Source organism: Mizuhopecten yessoensis, unplaced genomic scaffold, assembly GCF_002113885.1.
Source record: "Mizuhopecten yessoensis strain PY_sf001 unplaced genomic scaffold, ASM211388v2 scaffold6971, whole genome shotgun sequence".
NCBI lineage: Eukaryota > Metazoa > Mollusca > Bivalvia > Pectinida > Pectinidae > Mizuhopecten > Mizuhopecten yessoensis.
Genome location: NW_018406816.1, coordinates 1,120,795 through 1,142,778, shown reverse-complemented (window position 1 = coordinate 1,142,778; position 21,984 = coordinate 1,120,795). Strand labels below are relative to the sequence as shown.

The following is a 21,984-nucleotide window of genomic DNA, read 5'->3' as shown; positions in this document are numbered from 1 at the left end:
TGGGTATATCAGATAGGTTATTAAACTGGTGTCGGATGACCGCACTCATATTTAGCTAGTAGTTCAACCGGTAAGTTAAGCAACCTTTTTACTGACCTGACTTTGTGACATACATGGAAAGGTGAAGAACATATGGATCTAGGGCAAAGGGTGAAACAGTGTTCGACACAAATAGACCAGAAATGTCTCATGAGGCATATATCTCAGTCTGACGAGCTGAAAAAAAACACAAATTCTTCAGTTTGTAATATAGCTTCTACCTTTAATTAATAGAATCCGTAAAATGCCTCCCCCCCCCCCCCCCCCCCCTTGAAAAACGATATTATAGCACCACTTTGTCTCTGTGAATCTTTCCTGCCCTGACAGGAGACATCCTATCGGCCCTAAATGCGATTCAATGAAGTCCTTGAACTATTTTCAAAAAGTGTTTACGAACTACGCACCATCGTCTCTGAATATTGAGCGAACGACGATGCATTATATGTATAATAAAACTGCCGACAACCCGGCACAAAACTGGCCGGGTTTAAAGTGAATGAATGTGGTTCCGCATCAGTTAACATTACAAAGAAGTATGGAAACATGTTTCGACAGTCTACGTGAATTAGGTACACACAAAAACACGTGTTAGTGTTTGAATAAAACTACGTTTCTTTATACCACATATAATGGACGGGTTTGTTGAAGTACTTGTATTGGTCGATATGATTACTCGTGTCTTTTGTCCCTTGACGTGAAAGGTTATGACGTCACACTTTATGTGTACTTTCATTGTGACGTCATAAATATTGAAAAGAAAATCATGTGTAAAATAATATTTTATTTCAAAATTATGAGCTTTATATCAATGGTTTCATCTCGTAGTGGTTTGCTATCATGTTTATCTATTTTTTAATATTTAATCAACTCGAGTTACATGAATATTTCCACTAGCACGTCGACTGGAAGAGGACACGTTTGATGTACCACATTTTGCGCTCGTCAAGATGTCGTCTGGCAAATAAAGAAAGTATGTACCAACATTCTGAAACCCAGTAGGGGGCGCAACTTGCGAAAATAACCACACCGAAGAAAATAGATCAAAGAAACGCTCATTAAAAGCAACAGTTTGAAAAAGTACCCATCGGGCAATAATACATTGAAATAACACATATTAGAGGAAATACATTGAAAATCACACATACGAGGTAATACACTTATGGAAATACCAATTACAGAAAACACACACAAGAGGAAATGTATTGAGAAAATCACACATTTGAGGCCTGGTAAACCGTACTATGAAAACACACATGTGAAGCAATGTATTGTGAAATCATACATTTGAGGCCTGGTAAACCGTACTATGAAAACACACATGTGAAGCAATGTATTGTGAAATCACACATTTGGGGCAATGTATTGTTCAAACACACATTTGAGGCAATGTATTTTGAAAACTCCCATTTGAGGCCATGCATTGTGAAAACTCCCATTTGAGGCCATGCATTGTGAAAACTCCCATTTGAGGCCATGTATTGTCAAAACTCCCATTTGAGGCCATGCATTGAGAACACTAACGGTCACGCATTATCAATTCCCATGTATATGCCTATATAAGTTGTCACTCCCGTAAGCGGTCGTGCGTTGCTAACAGCTTTCCATACCTTTGCCTAGACAAGAACAGTGTTTTATCAGAAATTGTACTACGTACGCACTACAAGGTATGTACTAGTTTTCTAGATATTTTTTTTTATATCTGTACGTCTATTTTCATCATAACATTTTTATCCGTCCGTGCAAAGCCATTTTTGCTGTGACATATTTCTGCATTTTGCCTCTCGGGGTTGGAGGCCTGGAAGAATAGATATACCTATATGTATATGTCACTGTGTTCATTGGTTTTAGCGTTACCACTTCACAACACTGCAACACACCACATTAACATTGTACCATCATAGGTATGTAGATGTGTTCCTTATCAATGTTAGAATTTGCAATGCAAAAGATGATGAACTTATTCGTACAAATGTATACATCATTCGCTTCATAAAAGAGCTTTAATTTGAATTAATCTGCATTTAGTTTCGTATCACCTGGACAGGGTTTTTCGAAGCTTGATAAGCTTAACACGTTGTTAACGAAAATATTCAAAATGTGATTTTATCTTAGAAATGTTTTAAAATTTGTAAATAATATACTTATCATTATGCTATGAAGGTTATTTCTTTAATGATAATTTTACTTTTTAATTTCTAAATTTTAATTTTGATTTCAATATTTTATCTTATATCGTTAAGTTGACCAAACTTTCAATAATTGTGACCTTGTATTTTGCGGATTCGTCAAGTACAATGTAGTTTTGCTTGTTTTGATTCCCTATGTACTTGTTGTAGACATTAAATGTGACAAGTGCGATCACAGATACATGTATAAACGCGAAGATAGAATCAAACGTACATCACCCTTTCAGTGTGCATCGGGGTAATATAATACGCCCGCTTAACTCAAAACTATTTGTATAATATAACCGGTTTGGCCTACTACATGTATGAAAATATAGGCCTAGCGTGGCTTCTGGCAATTTGTAAGCCATTTATTGTCGCTTGCACATACGTAGGGCTCACTGTCACACCTTAAATGAGGATTTCGAAGCCCCCAGTTTTTTTTTTGTTTTTTGTTTTTTGTTTTTTTTTTCTGACTGATTTCCCTTGTTTTAGTGGCTTCAAATTAAGTTCCCAAACAATTTTTTAAGTGAGTAATTGTAATTTGCTGGTTTTTTTTAATTTATTTTGCATTTCTTTTTGTTAATGAGCCCATGTCCTTTGCTGATCTGCAGATATAGATGAAAACAGAGTAAAAATATCTTAACATTATCGATTTTTTTGAAAGTTTATATTAATCACCTAATAATCAGCTAAAGTAGCTCGATATACATGTACATGTATATACATGTACATGTTCCAAAACGAAGCGAACAGCCTTGACACATACCTCAATGAATAGATGTTTAGTATCATATCAAATTACTGTCTGCTCCAATTGTACTGTAAAGATAGGTGGGTACAAAGGTGTTCGGTTCCACGCGCTCCGGATTTAACTTTATTACATAAGAAGCACCTTACATCTGTGATCTGAGTCCCGGCGAAGTGTGTTGCGTGGAATGTGTCGAGGTCAATAACCCAGTACAAGTTGGCCCGCATAAGCTTAAATTTAAGTAACCCCCTTGTACATTAAAAACCTTTAACTGTGAATTGGAAACTTTTTAACCCGTATTACAATAGATTAAAGAAAAACCTCTGAAAAGAAACTCATACTTCGTGGATTTTTTTCATAATACAATTTTGAAGATTAAATATGCAAAAATGTGTTTGAATAACTGTGTTAAAAGAGTTGGGCCTGACAGGGATTCGAACCCTGGGCCTCCGATCACAGGACGGTCGCTCTAACCTATTGATCTACTTGATCAGTACAACTAGAAGATAATTTGTTACCAAACGATCTGGTTATACATTAATGATTTACTTCTTTTTTAAGTATTTTTCAACATACCAAATACCTTTCAGTTTATTAAAGGACTCGGGGCGTTATTGGTCATTTTTGGCCTCATAAAGATTAAAAAATTCAACATGAATTTATTTACCAACTTTTGTTATAAACATCATTTTGGCTAATTGGAGCTCTCTTTCTTGGTGCATATTTTTTTTTGCATGCGCATGCGTAGATGCCCTACCATAGCGACGTAACGAAATTACGTTGCTATGTAGAAATAGCCAAAATATGGTGTGTTTGGACAGTTTACATGCAGAAATGAAAGCCTCCGGATCCGCATGTGACAAACAAAAAATCCCTGCTGCAAATGAACACTGATGTGACAATGTTTAAGCATGTCAAATATTTATTTGCTTGTTGCACGCGAAGTCTTTAAAACGATTAAAATTGTCTAGATGACTTCCATAAAAATTGCCAATTTTGAACCAAATAGCGCACAACAGACGAATTTCACGTATTTAATTATGAAAATGGGGGTTTATGTCTCTCTTTGTAATGCCATATCTACTTAACCAGTTGTCGGATGAATTTGATTTTTCATATTTGCATACTTCATTTATTCCAGATAACGAATATAACAACTTATTCAAAAGTCCTGATAAGGGAGGTAATGACCTAGTCCTTTGTTTCAAGACCAAATCAATGCGTCACCCCATGAAATCGACCAAAGCAAGATTCAATCCTTAAATGACAATGTGACAACAATACAAATATCCTAAGTTGTTTTTTGTCAAAAAATACTAATAATACAATACGGGGTCTGCAGTCTCTGAGAATGTGCTTACACGTTATATTTTAGGGTCTAGAATACGTGACGTCACTTCAAAATGTCGACAGGGGGATCTACACATGGTCTGACGTCGTCGGAACTGGCGTTCAAAAAGGGAAGCAATCGTGACAAGTTGGTCCTCGGTTTGGTGATAGTGGGTGGGTTAGCCCTAGTTATTGGACTTGCTGTGGGCATTCCCTTGTCTAGACGAGCAGCGCCAGCAGTACCAATACACGACCCCGACCTTGCTTTCGCTAAAACGTTTTTGCAAACGAACGTATTGATTGACGGGTATGTTCCTGTATTTTTTTTCCGTGTTATATTATGTTGCCAATTTAACGATCTTGGAAAAAACCTTATTTAAACTTTGATATAATCATATGTGCCTATCTAAATATTTGCAAATGTCATTTTAGGGAGAATTGCACGTTTTTCACACAAATGACAGCATTTACTGTGTATAAGAAGAACTCAATTTAGTAGCATTACCTAAAATAAAACATAGAGAAAAAAATAAACAAGGAAGCAGCATTATGTCTTATTTGATAGTTTTGTATATTGTACTGTACATGTATATTTATGAACCTCTTCATGTAAACATGGTATTCTTTTAATATTTGTACATTTTATGTTAAAGTAAGTGTGGTTATATGTTGAAGTATATATATATGTATATATATAGAATGTTTACATTGTATGTTTATATTATATATTTCTATTGCATGTAACATTTTATGTGTACATTGTATTTTATACTGTATATGTTTGTTGTATGTTAATCAATATACGTATATTGTATTTTGTGTGTACTGTATACAATATACGTACGTTGTATGTGTCTTTCCTGTGCAGCCATAATGACCTTCCGTGGCAGTACCGTCAGTATGCTAAAAATAAGGCCTATTCTGTCATGCTCAACGAGGATACACGAACGCAGTGGCCAGCAGGCACCCCCATGACCGATAGCGCCTTTCCAGTTTTGCCTCCTCAGACAGACATTCCGAGGCTCAGGGCGGGAGAAGTCGGTGCACAGGTAAGTATTAAAACATGTTTCACTGATTACCGGAGCAACTAAGCTATTCTGAAGGTAAAACGTCGATCTTTGTGTATCAAATTAGGTTTTACCTAACTTAACTACATTGTACTTCATCGCAATCGGTCTTTGGTATTGGACATCTTAGACAAACAAGCCCCTAAGCTACATGTACATATGCAACATCCTCGATATCCAGGGGTTACGCTCACTTTCGGTCTCTGCACCCCTGGAATATGTCATAGCAACATTGAAGGCACGAAGATAGCTATTTGATTGGTCTCAGGTAAAAAAAAACCCTGACCTATCGCTAGGCTGATACCTGTCCTTTAAAGATTACAAAGGAGAGACGCCCGACTTCAAAGCCTGACAATTCTTTTGATGTACATTAAAGGATCAAACTAGTCTTCTCGTCTCATCTTCAAAGTGCTGCACGCTGAGCCTTCGATTTTGCTATGGCATATTCCAGGGGCGCAGAGAGCGAAAGTGAGCGTAACCCCTGGATAGGCATCGTAGTACTACTTTCACTATTCATTGGAACTGCTATACTATCTCTTTTTTTAGTAAACAGTTCTCGGAACTCTTTTTCTTTCAGTGGTGGGCGGCGTTCGTCTCGTGCGCTGCTACATTTAAGGATGCAGTACGACAGGGATTTGACCAGGTTGACGTAATCCACAAGTTTACCGCCAAATATCCAGAGACCTTCCAACTGGCTTTGTCTGCATCTGGTAAGGGTTGACCATGTGACCCATAAAATGGTCGATACCAACAACACATGTACACTGTACCAGTAAATATCTTGTAAAGTGGGGAGATGTAGCACACACGTACCATGTTTTCCATTGAAATCAGTGGCCAACGGCCAAAATCACACCGAAGAAAAAATATCTGTTCAAGTACTTAAACTATGTTATACCTTTTGATCATATCGGCGATATATATGTTAACAACATTACCCAAAATAATTCACCTTAAAGCCTGTATTTAATGTACAGAATATTTCTGCGCCTTATTTTTGTGTTTGAAATGAAATACGAAATATCACGTAACAATGTTGATTAATTTTATTTTACAGATATTGAGACGACATTTGCAAACGATAAAATTGCCAGTCTTATCGGTCTAGAAGGCGGTCACATGATCGGAAACTCTCTCGGTAATCTCCGTATGTACTACATGATCGGTGTCAGGTATATGACCTTGACCCACAGCTGTGACACTGACTGGTAAGTGATGACGTAGCTGTCACGTGATTTATTTTCTCTGGTATTGCGTTTTTCATTGATTCATTGAATACATTAGATTTAAGGACGAGAGCGACGTTGAAGACTGAAAGATGATCAGATAAAACTTCCGAATTTTTACGTGTGTTTTCCATAATTTGTCGGTTTCGATTTCAACATATTTTATCTAAAACAAAGCGATGTAATTAGACCCAAGATTCCTAGTTAATTACAATCATAACATAACAAATAGTATAACGCAATGGTTACAATACAGGGTAAATATTGCTTATTTAGAAACGAAAAGTATACACATGAAACCGTTCAGACGAGCCAATAATCTTTAGAACAGTCTTATTTAATCTTGGTCAAGCAATATCTGACTTTTTATTCAAAGGTATCGTATTAGCAGCATTAAAAATTATTTCTAATGATCTAACTACGAGATTCCACGGAAGAGGTGATATAAGGAGGCGTTTGTTTGCGTATAGCTTTGTCACGCTAGCATGTAGTGCACAGTTTATTCCCAAAGATCTCAAAGGTGTTAAGACAAGAGCTTACACGAACATCAGCTCTGTTTCTTGGGCGACTATGTAATAAGTTAAGGTTGCGAGGACCAAACCTAACAAAGCACCTTCGAGGACCAAACCTAACAAAGCACATTCGAGGACCAAACCAAACCAAGCACCTTCGAGGACCATACCTAACAAAGCACCTTAGAGGACCAAACCTAACAAAGCTCCTTCGAGGACCAAACCTAACAAAGCGCCTTCGAGGACCAAACCAGACAAAGCCCCTTCGAGGACCAAGCCAGACAAAGCACCTTCGAGGTCCAAACCTAACAAAGCACCTTAGAGGACCAAACCTAACAAATCACCTTCGAGGACCAAAGCAGACGAAGCACCTTCGAGGACCATACCTAACAAAGCACCTTAGAGGACCAAACCTAACAAAGAACCTTCGAGGACCAAACCAGACAATGCACCTTCGAGGACCAAATCTAACAAAGCACCTTCGAGGTCCAAACCTAACAAAGCACCTTTGAGGACCAAACCTAACAATTCCCCTTCGAGGACCAAACCAGACAATGCACCTTCGAGGACCAAACCTAACAAAGCTCCTTCGAGGACCAAACCAAACCAAGCACCTTCGAGGACCATACCTAACAAAGCACCTTAGAGGACCAAACCTAACAAAGCTCCTTCGAGGACCAAACCAGACAAAGCGCCTTCGAGGACCAAACCTAAAAAAGCACCTTCGAGGACCAAGCCAGACAAAGCACCTTCGAGGACCAAACCAAACAAAGCACCTTCGAGGACCTTTTGATGTCGATATTGCGTAGCTCAAATTAAAAAAAAAAAAAAGTTTTTATTTGTGTTATCCAGACTATTCAGGAGCTCGATGGTAGATGGAAAAGGAATTATAGGTTAAAAACAAAAGTAAGGTGTCGTAACTATTAAGAATTTCGTAGAACACTTAAGAAATTGTCTGCACCGACGTTGCAGGCCTACTTATATAACTATGCTATATTGATGCCGACAAACTGAATGGTGCGCAGTGTCATACCGCGAGAAGTTTGTCTGCGACACATGCTACACCGAAACTAGAAAGTATGCCACATGTAATGCAGTTTATTGCTTATAATTTCGTTTCTATATCAGAAATGAAACTGGGATTTATTCTTTTCCCCACAATTCAAAATTCCCCGTTTTTATCGGGGAGCCGGGGTCAATAACTAGAACAGCAACAGATCTAGAGGAACAACTGACGCCAAGCGCTGTTTCTCACATAAATCAAAATACAAAGCTATCATATCTTATTCATTTGTTTTAAGAAGAGAAATAATATTCAGATGAATAGGATAATCATATAAAATAAGCGTCGATTTTTAAGAACTACTTTTTGAACGCGTAGTCACGCAATCATAGCAGTAGTGCTCAGGCTATGTATTCATACACATCAAAAACAGCTACAGTCTTACTTTCATAAATAACCTCTTTATAGAACGGATATAAAACGGTATTGCTACACCAATTTAAAAAAATATTAAGTAAGGTCACAGATAAGTCATTGAGAAAATTTGGTGCGGTACTGTTGTTAATTTCATATTTCCACAAGCTTAATATTTGCCGGTGTTGGGTGTTACAAACTGTAGAGACTTTGATATAATATTAATATCTGCCCTTGTAATACTAGGCTGTATTTTTCAGGGCGGATAACTACAAGGCGGACATAAATGGTGGGATATCTAAAGGTCTCACAGACTTCGGAAGGGTAAGGTCCGAATCTGTTAATCTTCCGAATGGAAGAACGAAATGTATCACCTAAGTAATGGTTGAAACCGTAGCGCAAAAGTTTAATCGATTGGCTTGAATAATAGAAATGTTATTTCGGACAATTAAAAAAATAATGCAAACAAAATGCAAAGAAAATCAGCGTAGGTTCTAATAGCTCTTATTACCATGGACAAACATTAAGAATTTTTTCATGGGTATTTGACAGATGGTTGTTGAAAGAAATAATTGTACTGTAGCATTTGCATTGTCATTGCATTTTGATGGATAACTTTAAGCATATATTTGATTGATGATTGTTGAAATTGCTTTACCGATGGTTTTTAAAGATTTGTTTCTACAATGCCCTCACGCATGATTATACCATTTTAATCTTTGTTGTTGTTTAACGCGGAATTTTAACACGCTTTGTCTGAGGGCATAATTGCCGAAATTTTAATCTTGAAAAAAGTATATTAACCTCGGTTTCGCCTCTGTTAATACACTTTTTTCAGGTGCATATCACATCATTTTCACCACGAAAATTCCCTAACTGTATATTTTATATTGAGTTTAAAATATCCGGATATTTTTTTCCATTAACTGGATTCAAATGAATCTAATTTTCGTAACACCTAATTGTTGTAGATTGTGGTCCGTGAAATGAACAGACTGGGAATGATCATAGACTTGTCACACGTGTCTTATCAAACCATGCTTGACGCCATGCAGGCATCGGTAGCACCCGTAATCTTCAGTCACTCGTCCGCCTTCGCGCTTTGTAACCATTACAGGAACGTCCAGGATGACGTCCTCCTAAAGCTGGTAAGCTACGAGATAATGTCTCAATAAATAAATATATAGTATAAAGACTATTCCGTCTTTGCGTATTGCAGAGTTATCTTCTCTTGGGAGCAGGTTTTGATTGTTACGTCACTTGTTTGTGAGAGTAACGTCATCAATTTTTGAGAAAACGTCGTAATTTTCTCGCACAAACCTATCACGTAACAATCAATACCTGCTCCCATGAGAAGATAACTCTGCAATACGCAAAGACGGAATACACATAGGATGGTCGTGTGGCGCAGTTTGTAGCGCTCTCGCCTTTCACCAAGACGACTAGGGTTCGATTCCCTGCTCGGACATCAATAGGCATTGGACTACGTGTATAACCGGGGCCACATGTGTTATCTCTGGATACTCCGGTTTTCTTCCACATTGAGAAATTTTGCGTTCCATCTGCGCTAAAAAAGAACGATTAATAATAAAACTCAGGCATGGCCTGGAGAGAGCGCAGCTCGTACATTTGTTTCGATAGTATACTATATTTTTTTAATCATTACATTACCCATTTTAATACATACAAAATTTACCTGTAATTGTTTTTTTTTATAATATACTTGAATCTGTTGCTAGACAAAATCATTCATTTTGAAAACAGGCATTGCCTGAAACGAGAGAAGCGTCTAAATGCCGTTTTTTTCAATTTTATTTTCTAACTAACATTGTTTAAAATATTATCTATTTATTCGTTTTTTTAGCGATAGATGTAAAATTAATAATAAGTAAAGAAAAACTTTTGAATGAATTATGCAGTTCAAGAGAAAACACAAATTGCATTTGGTACTGTTGCATTTAATTGCCCCGTCTATGGCCTCAGCGTAATGTTGCGGAAAGAGTGAGGCCCTTGTAGAGGGAGTTCATATTTGAAGATGTATTGTTTATCAAATGTAACTGTTATTATCTGTTATTATAAAATTAAGTATATTGGTGATTAAATTCCAATTTTATTTTTCGACATGATATACTTTGCCTGATCCCTCTAAATCGTGTAAAAAGAGAATCACAATAGCCCAAACACATCCGGATTTCCGTCTTGGTTTGGTAGTTACTATATACTTCCGGTTTGGGTGGAGAGAAGAAAAGACTGAAAATTTGAAAGAAGCTTCAGTTTCTATCATTTTTAATGTCATGAATTTACATAAACACAGAAAAAAAAATCAAAAAAAGGGATATTTTTGAGAATGTGTAGCAAAGCTAGACAGTATCGTAAAAATAGGACCGCGGTAACTCTATACTAGCTACTTCCGTGGCGGAGGATTTTGGAAGCATAGTATTTCGACGTTACCATGACTTCAATTGCCTTCGGCGCAAGAAGAGCTGCGCTCTTATTAAGTAAAAGAAGTATTGTTATCCCAGAGATGCTTTCATATATAGAGAGAATATAATTTAAAGACATTTTCTTAAGTTTAAGAATGTTAAGAGTGTCAGAAACCAGATGCACGAAGTAGTGCGATCCAGTATAATATACTTAATCAACTGGACATTACATTAATTTACTTTTTAGCTCGCTCCAGAGATAATTATTAAAATTATATGATAACTGTTTTTTTATGATAAGATAATTGTTTTCTTGCATGATAATTCTTTAGCTGGTAATTATATAAGATTGCCTAGATTATAAGATAGTCGGGTCTGGGGTGGTCGGGTGGTGCAGTGGATGGTCGGGTCGTGCAGTGGATAGCGCACTTGCCTTCCACCAATGCGGCCGGGGTTCGACTCCCCGATCGGACGTTAAAAGGTTGGGGTCACCTGCCCGACCAGATGGGTTATCTCCGGGTACTCCGGTTTCCTCCCACGCTTAGACCCCCACGCGCTAACATCCGGTCCAACAAGAGTGATTAATGTAAGTTCAAATAACTTGTTTCATAATTGTTGTAAAATAAATAAAGTTTATATTTCATATATTAGATAATCGTTAGGTAAGGTTATTTTTAAATTGGTGAGATAATTGTTAAGCTTGTATGATACATGTTTAGCTCGTAAGATACTTGTTTAGCAAGTAAGATATATTGCTCATATGGAAAATGAATTGTTTACTTGTTGAGATAATTTTTCAGTTAGGAAGATAATTGTTTATTGGCAAGATAGTTGCTTAGCTGATAAGATGATTTATTACATACTTACTAATAAATACGGGTTTTTTGTATATGCGATACGACATAATTACTCTAACCCATATCAGCCCTCGCCATATCACACCCCAAAACCCGTATCAGCCCCCGTCGTATCACACCCCAAAACCCGTATCAGCCCTCTCCGTATCAGCCCGCAAAACCTGTATCACACCCCTTTTGGATTTTGTTTCGTTTTTCAATGTTTCAAAAGAAAAATAAATCATAAGATAGTAGCTTTTTTGTGTAAGTATGTAATAAACAGACCCTTGCCCAATATCAGCCCTCTGGCCTTTAGCCCTCGGGCTGATATTGCAGTCTCGGGTTGATACTGGGTGCGATATAGAAAAAAGGCATGTTTTATTCTCTATAACTCAGATAGATAGATCGTTTGCTGGTAATATAATGGTTTCGCTGGTGAGAATATTGTTGAGCTGGTATGGTTACTCATTAGCTAATAAGACCATGGTTAAGCTAGTACTAGTATGATAATTGTGCAAGTATGATTATTGTAAAGCTGGTATGATAATCGTTCAGCTGGAGAGATAATTGTTTGACTGATGAAATATGTTACTGATCTGGTAAGATAATTGTCTAGCTGGGAAGATGTTTGTCTAGCTGTTAAGATAATTGTCTAGCTGGGAAGATGCGTGTCTAGCTGGTAAGATGCTTGTCTAGCTGGGAAGATGATTGTCTAGCTGGTAATATAATTGTCTAGCTGGGAAGATGATGGTCTAGCTGGTAAGATAATTGTCTAGCTGGGAAGATGATGGTCTAGCTGGTAAGATAATTGTCTAGCTGGTAAGATACATTTTAGCTGGTAATATGATTGTCTAGCTGGTAAGATAATTGCTTATTTGGTTAGATTATTGTTTACTAGGCGAGATGCATCGTTTGGCTGGTAAGATTTTCTTTTATCCACGTGCTCTCGATGAAACATAGTTTGATAACGTACACCTTTTCGGTGAAGTACATGGACTGAGATAAGGAATCAGCAGGTAAGATATTATCATATTTAATGAGTTGATAGTTTATATACAACGCAGAAATCAATTATCATATGAAGTACATTCCAGTAAAATGTTGTTTTTTTCAGAAACAAAACAAGGGTGTCATAATGATAAATTTCTACACTGGTTTTATCAACTGTGATGCAGACCACGCAAACACAACAACAGTAGCACAAGTAGCAGGTAAATTTCATTATGAGGGTCAAAGGTCAGCTCATAAATAACTCTCGATCTTTATAAACACCAACCAAACGGGAGATAAAAAAAGACCACGACCTTAAATAAAGCAGTGGTATACTTTACGTACAGAATACACGCAATCTATTTTTTTTTATCTATTTTTTATGCATTTATTTTATTGATTAATGTTGTAAAGTATTGCTTCAACTAGAATATGTTACTAAAAATGTATGCTCTGCTCCTGCTTTGTTTGAAATAGAGCTAAATAAAAATTCTAACCAAAGTAGAGGAGCCGAAAGAAAAGTGACTTTCATATCATACCGTAATACAATTGCATTAAAGTGGAATTTGAAAGAGTTTCTCAGCGCAATTCTTCTGTTTTCCTCTTTTATCCGAATCGATTTGCATAAAAGGGTATTTCTACACGCACCACTAATTTGAATATGATAAATAGCAATATGATATTACCATCTGATGATCATATGTATATTGATATGTTATTCATTCCTGGTTTCCACTGCATACCAATCCATTACCCCCTCCCCTACTCCCGTTATTGTTCTGTTGTGTATATACATTGTATTACTTCATTCCTGTAGCTAGTGTTGAAAAGTTCATTATTAAGCGGGTAGCAAATTTACATAAGTGTCACAACACTTGTTTTTGTTTCCTTTTCTGTTCTATTCCGTCTTTGCGTATTGCAGAGTTATCTTCTCTTGGGAGCAGGTATTGATTGTTACGTCATTGGTTTGTGCGGGGAAATTACGTCGTTTTCTCAAAAATTGATGACGTTACTCTCACAAACAAGTGACGCAACAATCAATCCCTGCTCCCAAGAGAAGATAACTCTGCTATACGCAAAGACGGAATAAAAACACGTACTTCGATGTATTGTCAAACAAAATTTGAATAAAACAAAGTGTAAACCAATGTAAATATACTAATAACTGAGCATACATGTGTACCAAGTATGTACGAAAACAAACACTTCTTCAAAGCAGTAAATAGAATACAATGTTGTGATTGGTCGATATATAAACCGTATATCAGCGCAAGGTAGCATATTTCGTAAACTTTCACTTCAGTGAAGATATCGGGTTTCATGAAATTGATGATCTCTAGATCTGACGGTTTACTGGTGTAATAAATCCACATAATTATGAAGGTTGCTGACTGTTTAGTTTACTAAAGCTATAGAGGCAGAGAATTTGTAGATATAGTTTCGTTCTGATTGTTCACAGGAAATATATAAAAAAAATCCCTTAAGTATGGTATATATATTTTTTACAGACCACATCGATTACGTGAAGAATCTAATAGGCGTCGACTACGTGGCTATAGGCGCTGACTACGATGGTGTGCCCTTGTGAGTATAATACTATATATAGTAAATACACTATGATGTGATATAGTACATACGAATACACCACAATATAGTAACATTTAAGTAAATTGTTAATAGTAAATTAAGGAAGACAAAACGCAGTATTATAACAATATAACGACTGTTTTCATAGGTATTAGTGCCTATTGCCGAATGATACAGAACAATTACTTTGAAACAGGTACGATTCATAAGGTAACAATACAATACTATATATATATAATATCATTTACACGACAACATATCCCTATAAATAGATCAATTTAATATCAATCAAATACATTGTAAAAGAGACTTTACACCATATAGAATAGCATTGAGTGCAAGCATTTTTAACAGTACCACATTGTACCGTTATATGACCTTTGACCTCACTATGTTAACACAGTCAAAACGCCCCCCTCACCAAAAACATTTTTTTTTTTTATCAACTACTTATTTTTTTTTTAACAACTATGAACTGATCAACAAGAAAATCAGACTGTTAAATTAAATAAGGGTGTTGAATGACTGTGGTTTTTAATCAATGTACATCATGTTTATGTCGGGTCAACGACGTACTTTTCAACAGAACAGAAAAAAACATCTTTACATTAGTGTACGTTGCAAGTGGCGGAGCATATCAAGTCATCCTGGCTCGTCGGTTGACAAAAGAATTCATTCAACAGCGTTTTTTAAATCGTCGTCTGGTTTCTTTGGAAGCTTCACATTTCACGGATGCACTTTTAATTTCCATTCAACCATCTTGTTGACGTTGCAACCGTATCGTGTCTTAATGGGCTTAGCCGCTGCACAACCGTTATTTATTGGTCAGCTGCCTTCTTGTAACTTTGTAACTGAAGTATTTTACAGAGTAATGTTGTTTCAAATTAAGATCTTCTGTCAATTTTAAAGATAATCAATGCTTGTTAAACATGCTGTAATGTAAATCAAATGATTAGAAATAAGCAAAGAGGAACTATTTGTTTTTTGCCCAACTGTGTATTTCGTCACCATTGACAACGTATCATCTTTCCTGCGAAAAAGGCTGTTCAAATAATGGGTATTTTAGGAAGGTGTATTGCGTTTTTACGTGAAAAAAACCCTATATTTTCTTAATTTCAAATAATGAAAGTGAATGTAATATAACGTAAATGTAAGGTTTGAAATGCATCATTTTAACATTTATTAGGGTATGCAACACAGTTCCGTTCAAACATACTCCAAGAGGCGCTATGTTTGATGTTTAAACTTTGGTATTACACCAGATAGAGTAGAGTGTAATAAGTCCAGATTGACCAGAAATCATGCAGTAACCTTCTAACTAGAACATACATAATTGGGCGCTATGGCCGAGTGGTTACGGCGTCTGACCGTCTAGGACCACTAGCTCTTTACCATTGAGTCGCGGGTTTGAGTCCTTCTTGGGGCGGTCTCCAGGTACTTGCATTGGTGCTGGTCGGTGGTGTTTTTCAGGGTACTCCGTTATTCCTCCACCATAAAACCTGGCACGTTCTTAAATGACCATAGCTATTACTAGGGCGTAAAGCACAGGCAACAAGTATTGCATAGGAGAAACGTTCATCTTGAGAGGTACACTGTACCCTTATTTAGTTACATTTTGCTTAAGCAAACTGACATTTTTTTCTACTTTTTTCTTCTTCTAAAAATGTTAAAATTTATAAAATCAAGGGAGTGTTGTACCTCCCCTTCTGTTTCAGGAATAGTTGAGACCAAATAGGATTCCAAACTTTTAAGCCTCGAGTATCACCGATGAGTCCTTGAAGGACAAAACAAATGTATGATGCAGAGTCATCTATGTTTTCGTACCGTATATCATCTGTGTTTGTTTGTTTCATCATTCATACAGGTAACTCGTAAGAAACATAACTAATTTTGGTGATTTGTGGCAGGAGTAGTGTGTTTGAATAAAAATAATGTTTCTTATTTCTTTTCTTTTGGAAACTTTTGGAAGGATTTTTGTGCGTTTTATATCTATATTTTTTATTTATTTTTTATTTGAATTACCTTTTTTTTTATTATCTGCGTTTTTTTTTTATTAATAGACAGTCATGCTTTATTGTTGGCCGTATTATATTGTATACTATATATGTAGGTATATAAAAACACTAATTACTTTTTTTCTAATCAACAAAATTGTTAAAATTCGTTATTTTTCTTTAATACTTGTATTGGAAAGCATACTTTTTCATGTGCAAACTCAAATTTTCACCGGCTATTGTTTGGTCATCCGCTTATTACTTTAGTATAATACTGTGTGACAATGAGTGACGCAAGGGGAGGTAACTCTTTCATTTTGGTGAGAGGGAGGCAAGTGAGAATGGACGGAGTGGTGACAGAGAAATAACTCTTACAGGGAGACGTCAAGGGATATAACTGATGACTCGGATAAACGAGAATGTCACATTGTGAAGTAGGCCTACACATGTTTTCTATTTAAGCATGCCCTTGGAGCTAGAGGATGTTTCGACTTACCCCGTGATATTTGCCGAACTCCACAGGCGAAAATGGTCGATTGAAGATCTTCAGAAACTGGCCGGCTTGAACTTCCTCCGGGTCTTCCGAGCGGTTGAACAGGTAAGGAATACTCAAATTTGGATCAGATGACAGATTATTTACTTTTTGGGGCCTTCTGGGTGGTATAAAAGAGGTATCATCATTATGTACTCTTCTGAACTATAAAGATCTGCAGGTCTTACTCTTTCTGTGTCCTTAAACAGTAACAACTGTTTTCACGTTATTTTGGAGTCTGTAGACTGGTGAAAATGTAATGTGTCTATGACGACTTCCTTTCGTGTAAACCGCTATGAAGACTCCAAACTATAACGACTTAACGGCGGTAGAAAGGTAAGGGTAATTTCGAACGGTAAACAGTGTGAGGTAATTTAATGATGGGGGTCTTCATTGTTGTAGAAATGGTACGTGACATGTAACTGACTGCTGTTTCATGTCTTAAGAGCGGAAGAAAACTTTAAAGGTCTGACGTTTTCTAGCTCTTCGATTCAATAAAAAATGTACTGGTACCAATTCTTTTGGGTCTCAACCGTTCTGTGTCTTTATTGTGTTGGAATATATTAACCTTTTCCATTTTGGAGTCATCATAACGCTAAAAACTCAATGGTCTCACACTTTCAGTTTATACAAAACCACCGTTTGGGATATTCAAAACGGAATACAATTCTAGGGTCCAAATTTCTGGGGTCTTTAATGGATTGAAATTTGGAGGTTTCAGTTTTTTGGGGGGGAGGGGGGTCTTCCGAGTAGAAGGAATACCCATTTGGTATCTTCATTCCAATAAATCATGTACAAGGGGCCTACGCTTTCATAGCGGAGGGGAAAAAATCAGTCCCTTATTAGATGGTTATAAATTGAGAGCTAAACGTATTACAAATAACGACAGGATCATCATCACTTTTGTTTCCAAAGTACTCTGTATCTATATTCGGCGTTGATCTTGATTAACGTTTATCCATGGTACTCCGGAAACGTTTGCAAATCATGTTTGAAACATGGCCATTTCGGGAATTTAAGTTCGCCTTTAAAATAGATGTTAATTGTTCGGGCTTTCATACTTACTATACACGGTAGAAATTTCTACATAATGGAGTTTGTGTGCAATTATTTGCTTTGAAAGTGTTACAGAATATTTTCCCTTAAAACCAGGTCGAGATGTCCTATCATCAGGATGTTTAAATAATTTCATTTTCGAAAAAATGTTTTATATTTATAAATGCAAGAAACAACAAAATATCCGGTCAAGAATATGTTATGTTTTTATGAATGGTAAACTAATACACGACGTCTTTGAACAACTTTTAGTTGTCAATTTCCCATTTTGCCATTAGAGCGAGACTTATCTCTTTTATTTTTCTGTTTTTTAGCTACCTATGAATGATTTCACGATATGAAAGTCAGTCCCGAGAAATGAATATTCGAAACTACCAAATCCGTATCAATCCAATCCAGATCCAAAGCAGGTCCTCAACAGATAAGATCATGACGTTTAAACATTAAGACCTATTTGTATTGATATTGTATCATTCCGAAGGATTTAATATGATAAAACGTTTTTTTCAAAATTAAACTTTTCTTGCAGGTGAGAGATAACAAGAGTAATGATAACCCACATGAGGACATCATCAATCCAGCCGACTACATAACGCTTCATAACTGCACAACAAGTTTCTAGGAACCACTAATGCCGACCTCGTCAATATTTCCTGTGCGTCCTTATTGCACTCATTTCAAAAGCGTTTCACAAACGGTTATCATGTTAAAAAATACGACAAAAATAGAGATATATTTTCCCTTCTTCTAAAACTCAAATAGTGAAATATATATGCAATCCATCATTATGCAAAACATCTACATGTACATTCTTAAGTGTGCTTGTAAGTCGTAGAACACATTAGACTCGTTAATAAATCAAAGAATTCAGTTGAATGACAAGAGCTTGTACCGAGCTAAATTCTGGAGCCTAGCCCGGTGCTCGCCAAACAAAGCTAAGTCGTCTTATTGTCACTTAGTGAAAATGTACTCATTTCTCTTATTGATGATTGTGGACCTACTTCCCAAAATAAAATATTTATGTTAGAGAGAGCAAAAATGAAAAAATTATCATGAAATCCAGTAAAGTTTTTGTTGTGTATTATATTAATGTTTAAAACGTTCTTTTGAGACGATTATAAAGCATAAACACTAGAAAAATGGAAATAAAAAATAAACTACATTATTTCATATTTAATTTGATTATTGCATGAATGTATTTCGGATATTCATTGTAAGATTGTTTTGTTTCCTATATATAATATGATCCCGAAAAAATATTGGATGAAAATTGAAGGACATGCATTATGAAAATAATGTCAAATGAAAGAGACCCAATTCAGTAACCCTTTACATAATTTATTAAATTTAAATGAAAGAAAGGTCCATGCAATTAGTACCTCTTTCCTTCATCTGAAGAAACTGAAAATTTTAGATAAGGATTTTTTACGAAACATGTTCATGCAGTGTCATAACAGTCATAACTAACCCAATTATCTTGTACATGTATCTGTTATAACATTTTTTTTATGTGACGTTGTCAATGGTATTCATGCGAAAGAAAAAGATAATAATAAAAACAAAGTAATATGTTTCATGACATAAACTCATGTTCTTATGTCAATTTTAAAAATCTTTAACAAGTATCTATTTGTTTGAGTGATTAAATTCTTAAGTGTAAGCACTATATAAAACAAGGATATCTATTTACGGGATGTGTTAACAGTTAATAACAGTAATGGGAGAAGATACATGATGATTATTTGATCAAACTAATTATAAAATATTTCACTTTCGGTTGGTTTCCATATATTATGTATTATTATTGTTTGGTCGTACTGGAATAACCTATAGTGGTTGATGTTAATGGGAATGTAGTTTGCAGGCATATAAATCGTTAAAAAAAAATTCACATCAGTAATGTAAAATGTACCAAAAATGTTCGCTAATTTTCTTAGCGTTTAGTTGATCTAATAATCGGACCAAATTAATTTGCACGTGTATATGAGTTCAATTGACCATGTAACATAGATTCACGGTAATAGTATTATAACTACTTTACTTTATACCTCAGTTTTAGTGTGTATGTTCATGAGGATACTCTTCGACAACCTTCCTTTCTATACGAGATTATAACATGGAACATTATTTCATATTCTTAAATTTAACTTCTCGAGTTTTATAAGATATATATTCCTATACGTTAAAGTGTCATTGTGTGAGAATTTGTTATTAACTGATGTAAATGTGTTTCATGAAAATCTATTGCCTGGTGATTTTATGTAATTATTCATACTATTCCATTTATATGCAGAGGGTCAATTAAAGTATACAATTAAATCATATCCCAACTTTTGTTGTATGTACAATGTATCTTAAATAAATATTTCTTCTATATAGTATGCTAATTATAAAATTCATTCAAAACAAATCTGCTTTAAAATATTCATTTAGTTATAATGTATCATTTGACACCCCACTTTATAAGCGTAGTATATCAGCGAGGAAGAAATAAGATATTCTTTTTATCCTATCGTGTCATCATTAACATTAATAGGATGACAATAGATCAATTTCGAAGATCGTATATATAGGACAGCAAGCCACCAATAGACGTTATTTCGAACGAGTACTATTATATTTACTAAAACAACACCTTTTACTAGCACATCAGCGCATACTTTTGATAGGTAGTGCAGATGGGAAATGGCAAAAAGTTTTGTTTAGGAAAAAAAAATTTTGGTTTTGTATTAATACAGTAGAATGACTTTGATCCGAGTGCTTATGCCTAGTTTACATAAGTTTGTTGTGAATTTAATGGGCATAATTCATTTCAACAATCTTCTTCTTAGTGTAAGTATGAGTGGTATTTTAGTATAATTCATATACGTCCTTATCAGTATACCGACAAGAGCAAATAAAAATAACTGATGAATATCTAATGATGTCATTTTTATTGATATTCATTCAGGATTCCTTTTAGATGTTTGACTTGATTTGTATCATTACGGGAAAAAATCCAATTTTTAGCATTACACAGATTGCAGTTTGGTATTTTTGGGGCTTTGATTTTATTTCTATCATAATATCGCAAAAAAAATCGGAACGTATGACATGCTGCTATACACATCGAAGTGTAAAATGTTGGAATAACAGCAGCTATAAAATGAACTAAGCAATGTGTCAAATAAACTTATTGCTAAACATGGTGTAAGCAATTTATCTGTTTGACGTATAAATATATTTTTTACTAATATCACGTTTGTTGAGTTGTTTTTATTTGTTTTTAAATGAAATGAAATCTGTTCGTTCCAGATTTTAAGTTTCGTATAGTTTGATAATCGCATCTGTTAAAATTGTATATATGTATGTCTTGCTTCATAAATTTATACTATTGTAGTTCAAACCAAAGTGTGTGGATTTTTTCAGGTATTGATTCTACCTGTACATTTACATTGAGACATGTGACCATCGAACTCCTCAATTTTATCGGTAAAGTTTCCCCATTACTCTGAGATAACTGTCCATTTCAAAGAGAAAATAGTTATTTACAATAGAAGAACATTTTTATATATAAATTCGATTTTAACAAAAACTTCTTGGCTTCGATCTCTACAATCGGATCCAAGGCCCCTTTTAGATATAATGAAAGACACTTCCAATGCTACCGTTCTTGCTACAGCAGATACTAATTTAGAATCTAATTTATCATTGGATGTAAGAACTCACCAAAGCCTAATGTTTGCTTCCAACTCTTTCCCATAATACAATGTTAAACAAACAGCATTCAGTACTTATGAAATATGTCAATAATTAAATCAGCAAAGTGGCAAATACTGCATCAATAATTCTTTCAATTCAAAGAAAGATGTTGAAGCAGTTTTACTAATTGTGACCATTCAAAAATTTTGCTTTGAAATTACAGAAAAATAGTATGTCTATGGCGCAATGTTTTCAGGATAAAACACCAGGAAGTGAGGTGAGAGAAAAAATAACGGACTTAAAAAATATCATGAACCTTGAACCGAAATTATTATATTTTGAAGGGAAAGATATCCTGCATCACACATGCGGCATCCAT

The 21,984-nt window shown here is 35.4% G+C and overlaps 1 protein-coding gene across 2 annotated transcripts; it reads left to right on the top strand.

Annotated features, from left to right (window-relative positions):
• Nucleotides 1-1,595: 1,595 nt before the first annotated feature.
• On the top strand, nt 1,596-21,160 carry LOC110452915 (dipeptidase 1-like). 2 transcript variants are annotated; one of them, XM_021501669.1, is made up of 11 exons: nt 1,596-1,703; nt 4,331-4,591; nt 5,153-5,333; nt 5,929-6,061; nt 6,409-6,559; nt 8,767-8,830; nt 9,478-9,654; nt 12,880-12,976; nt 14,264-14,339; nt 16,799-16,934; nt 18,454-21,160. In XM_021501669.1, exons 2-11 carry the CDS (start codon nt 4,359-4,361, stop codon nt 18,544-18,546), a joined length of 1,341 nt encoding a protein of 446 aa, XP_021357344.1. In that variant the 5' UTR covers nt 1,596-1,703; nt 4,331-4,358; the 3' UTR covers nt 18,547-21,160. The 2 variants fall into 2 exon arrangements, with proteins under 2 accessions (XP_021357344.1, XP_021357345.1); XM_021501670.1 differs by lacking the exon at nt 1,596-1,703 and adding an exon at nt 1,898-1,940.
• Nucleotides 21,161-21,984: the final 824 nt, after the last annotated feature.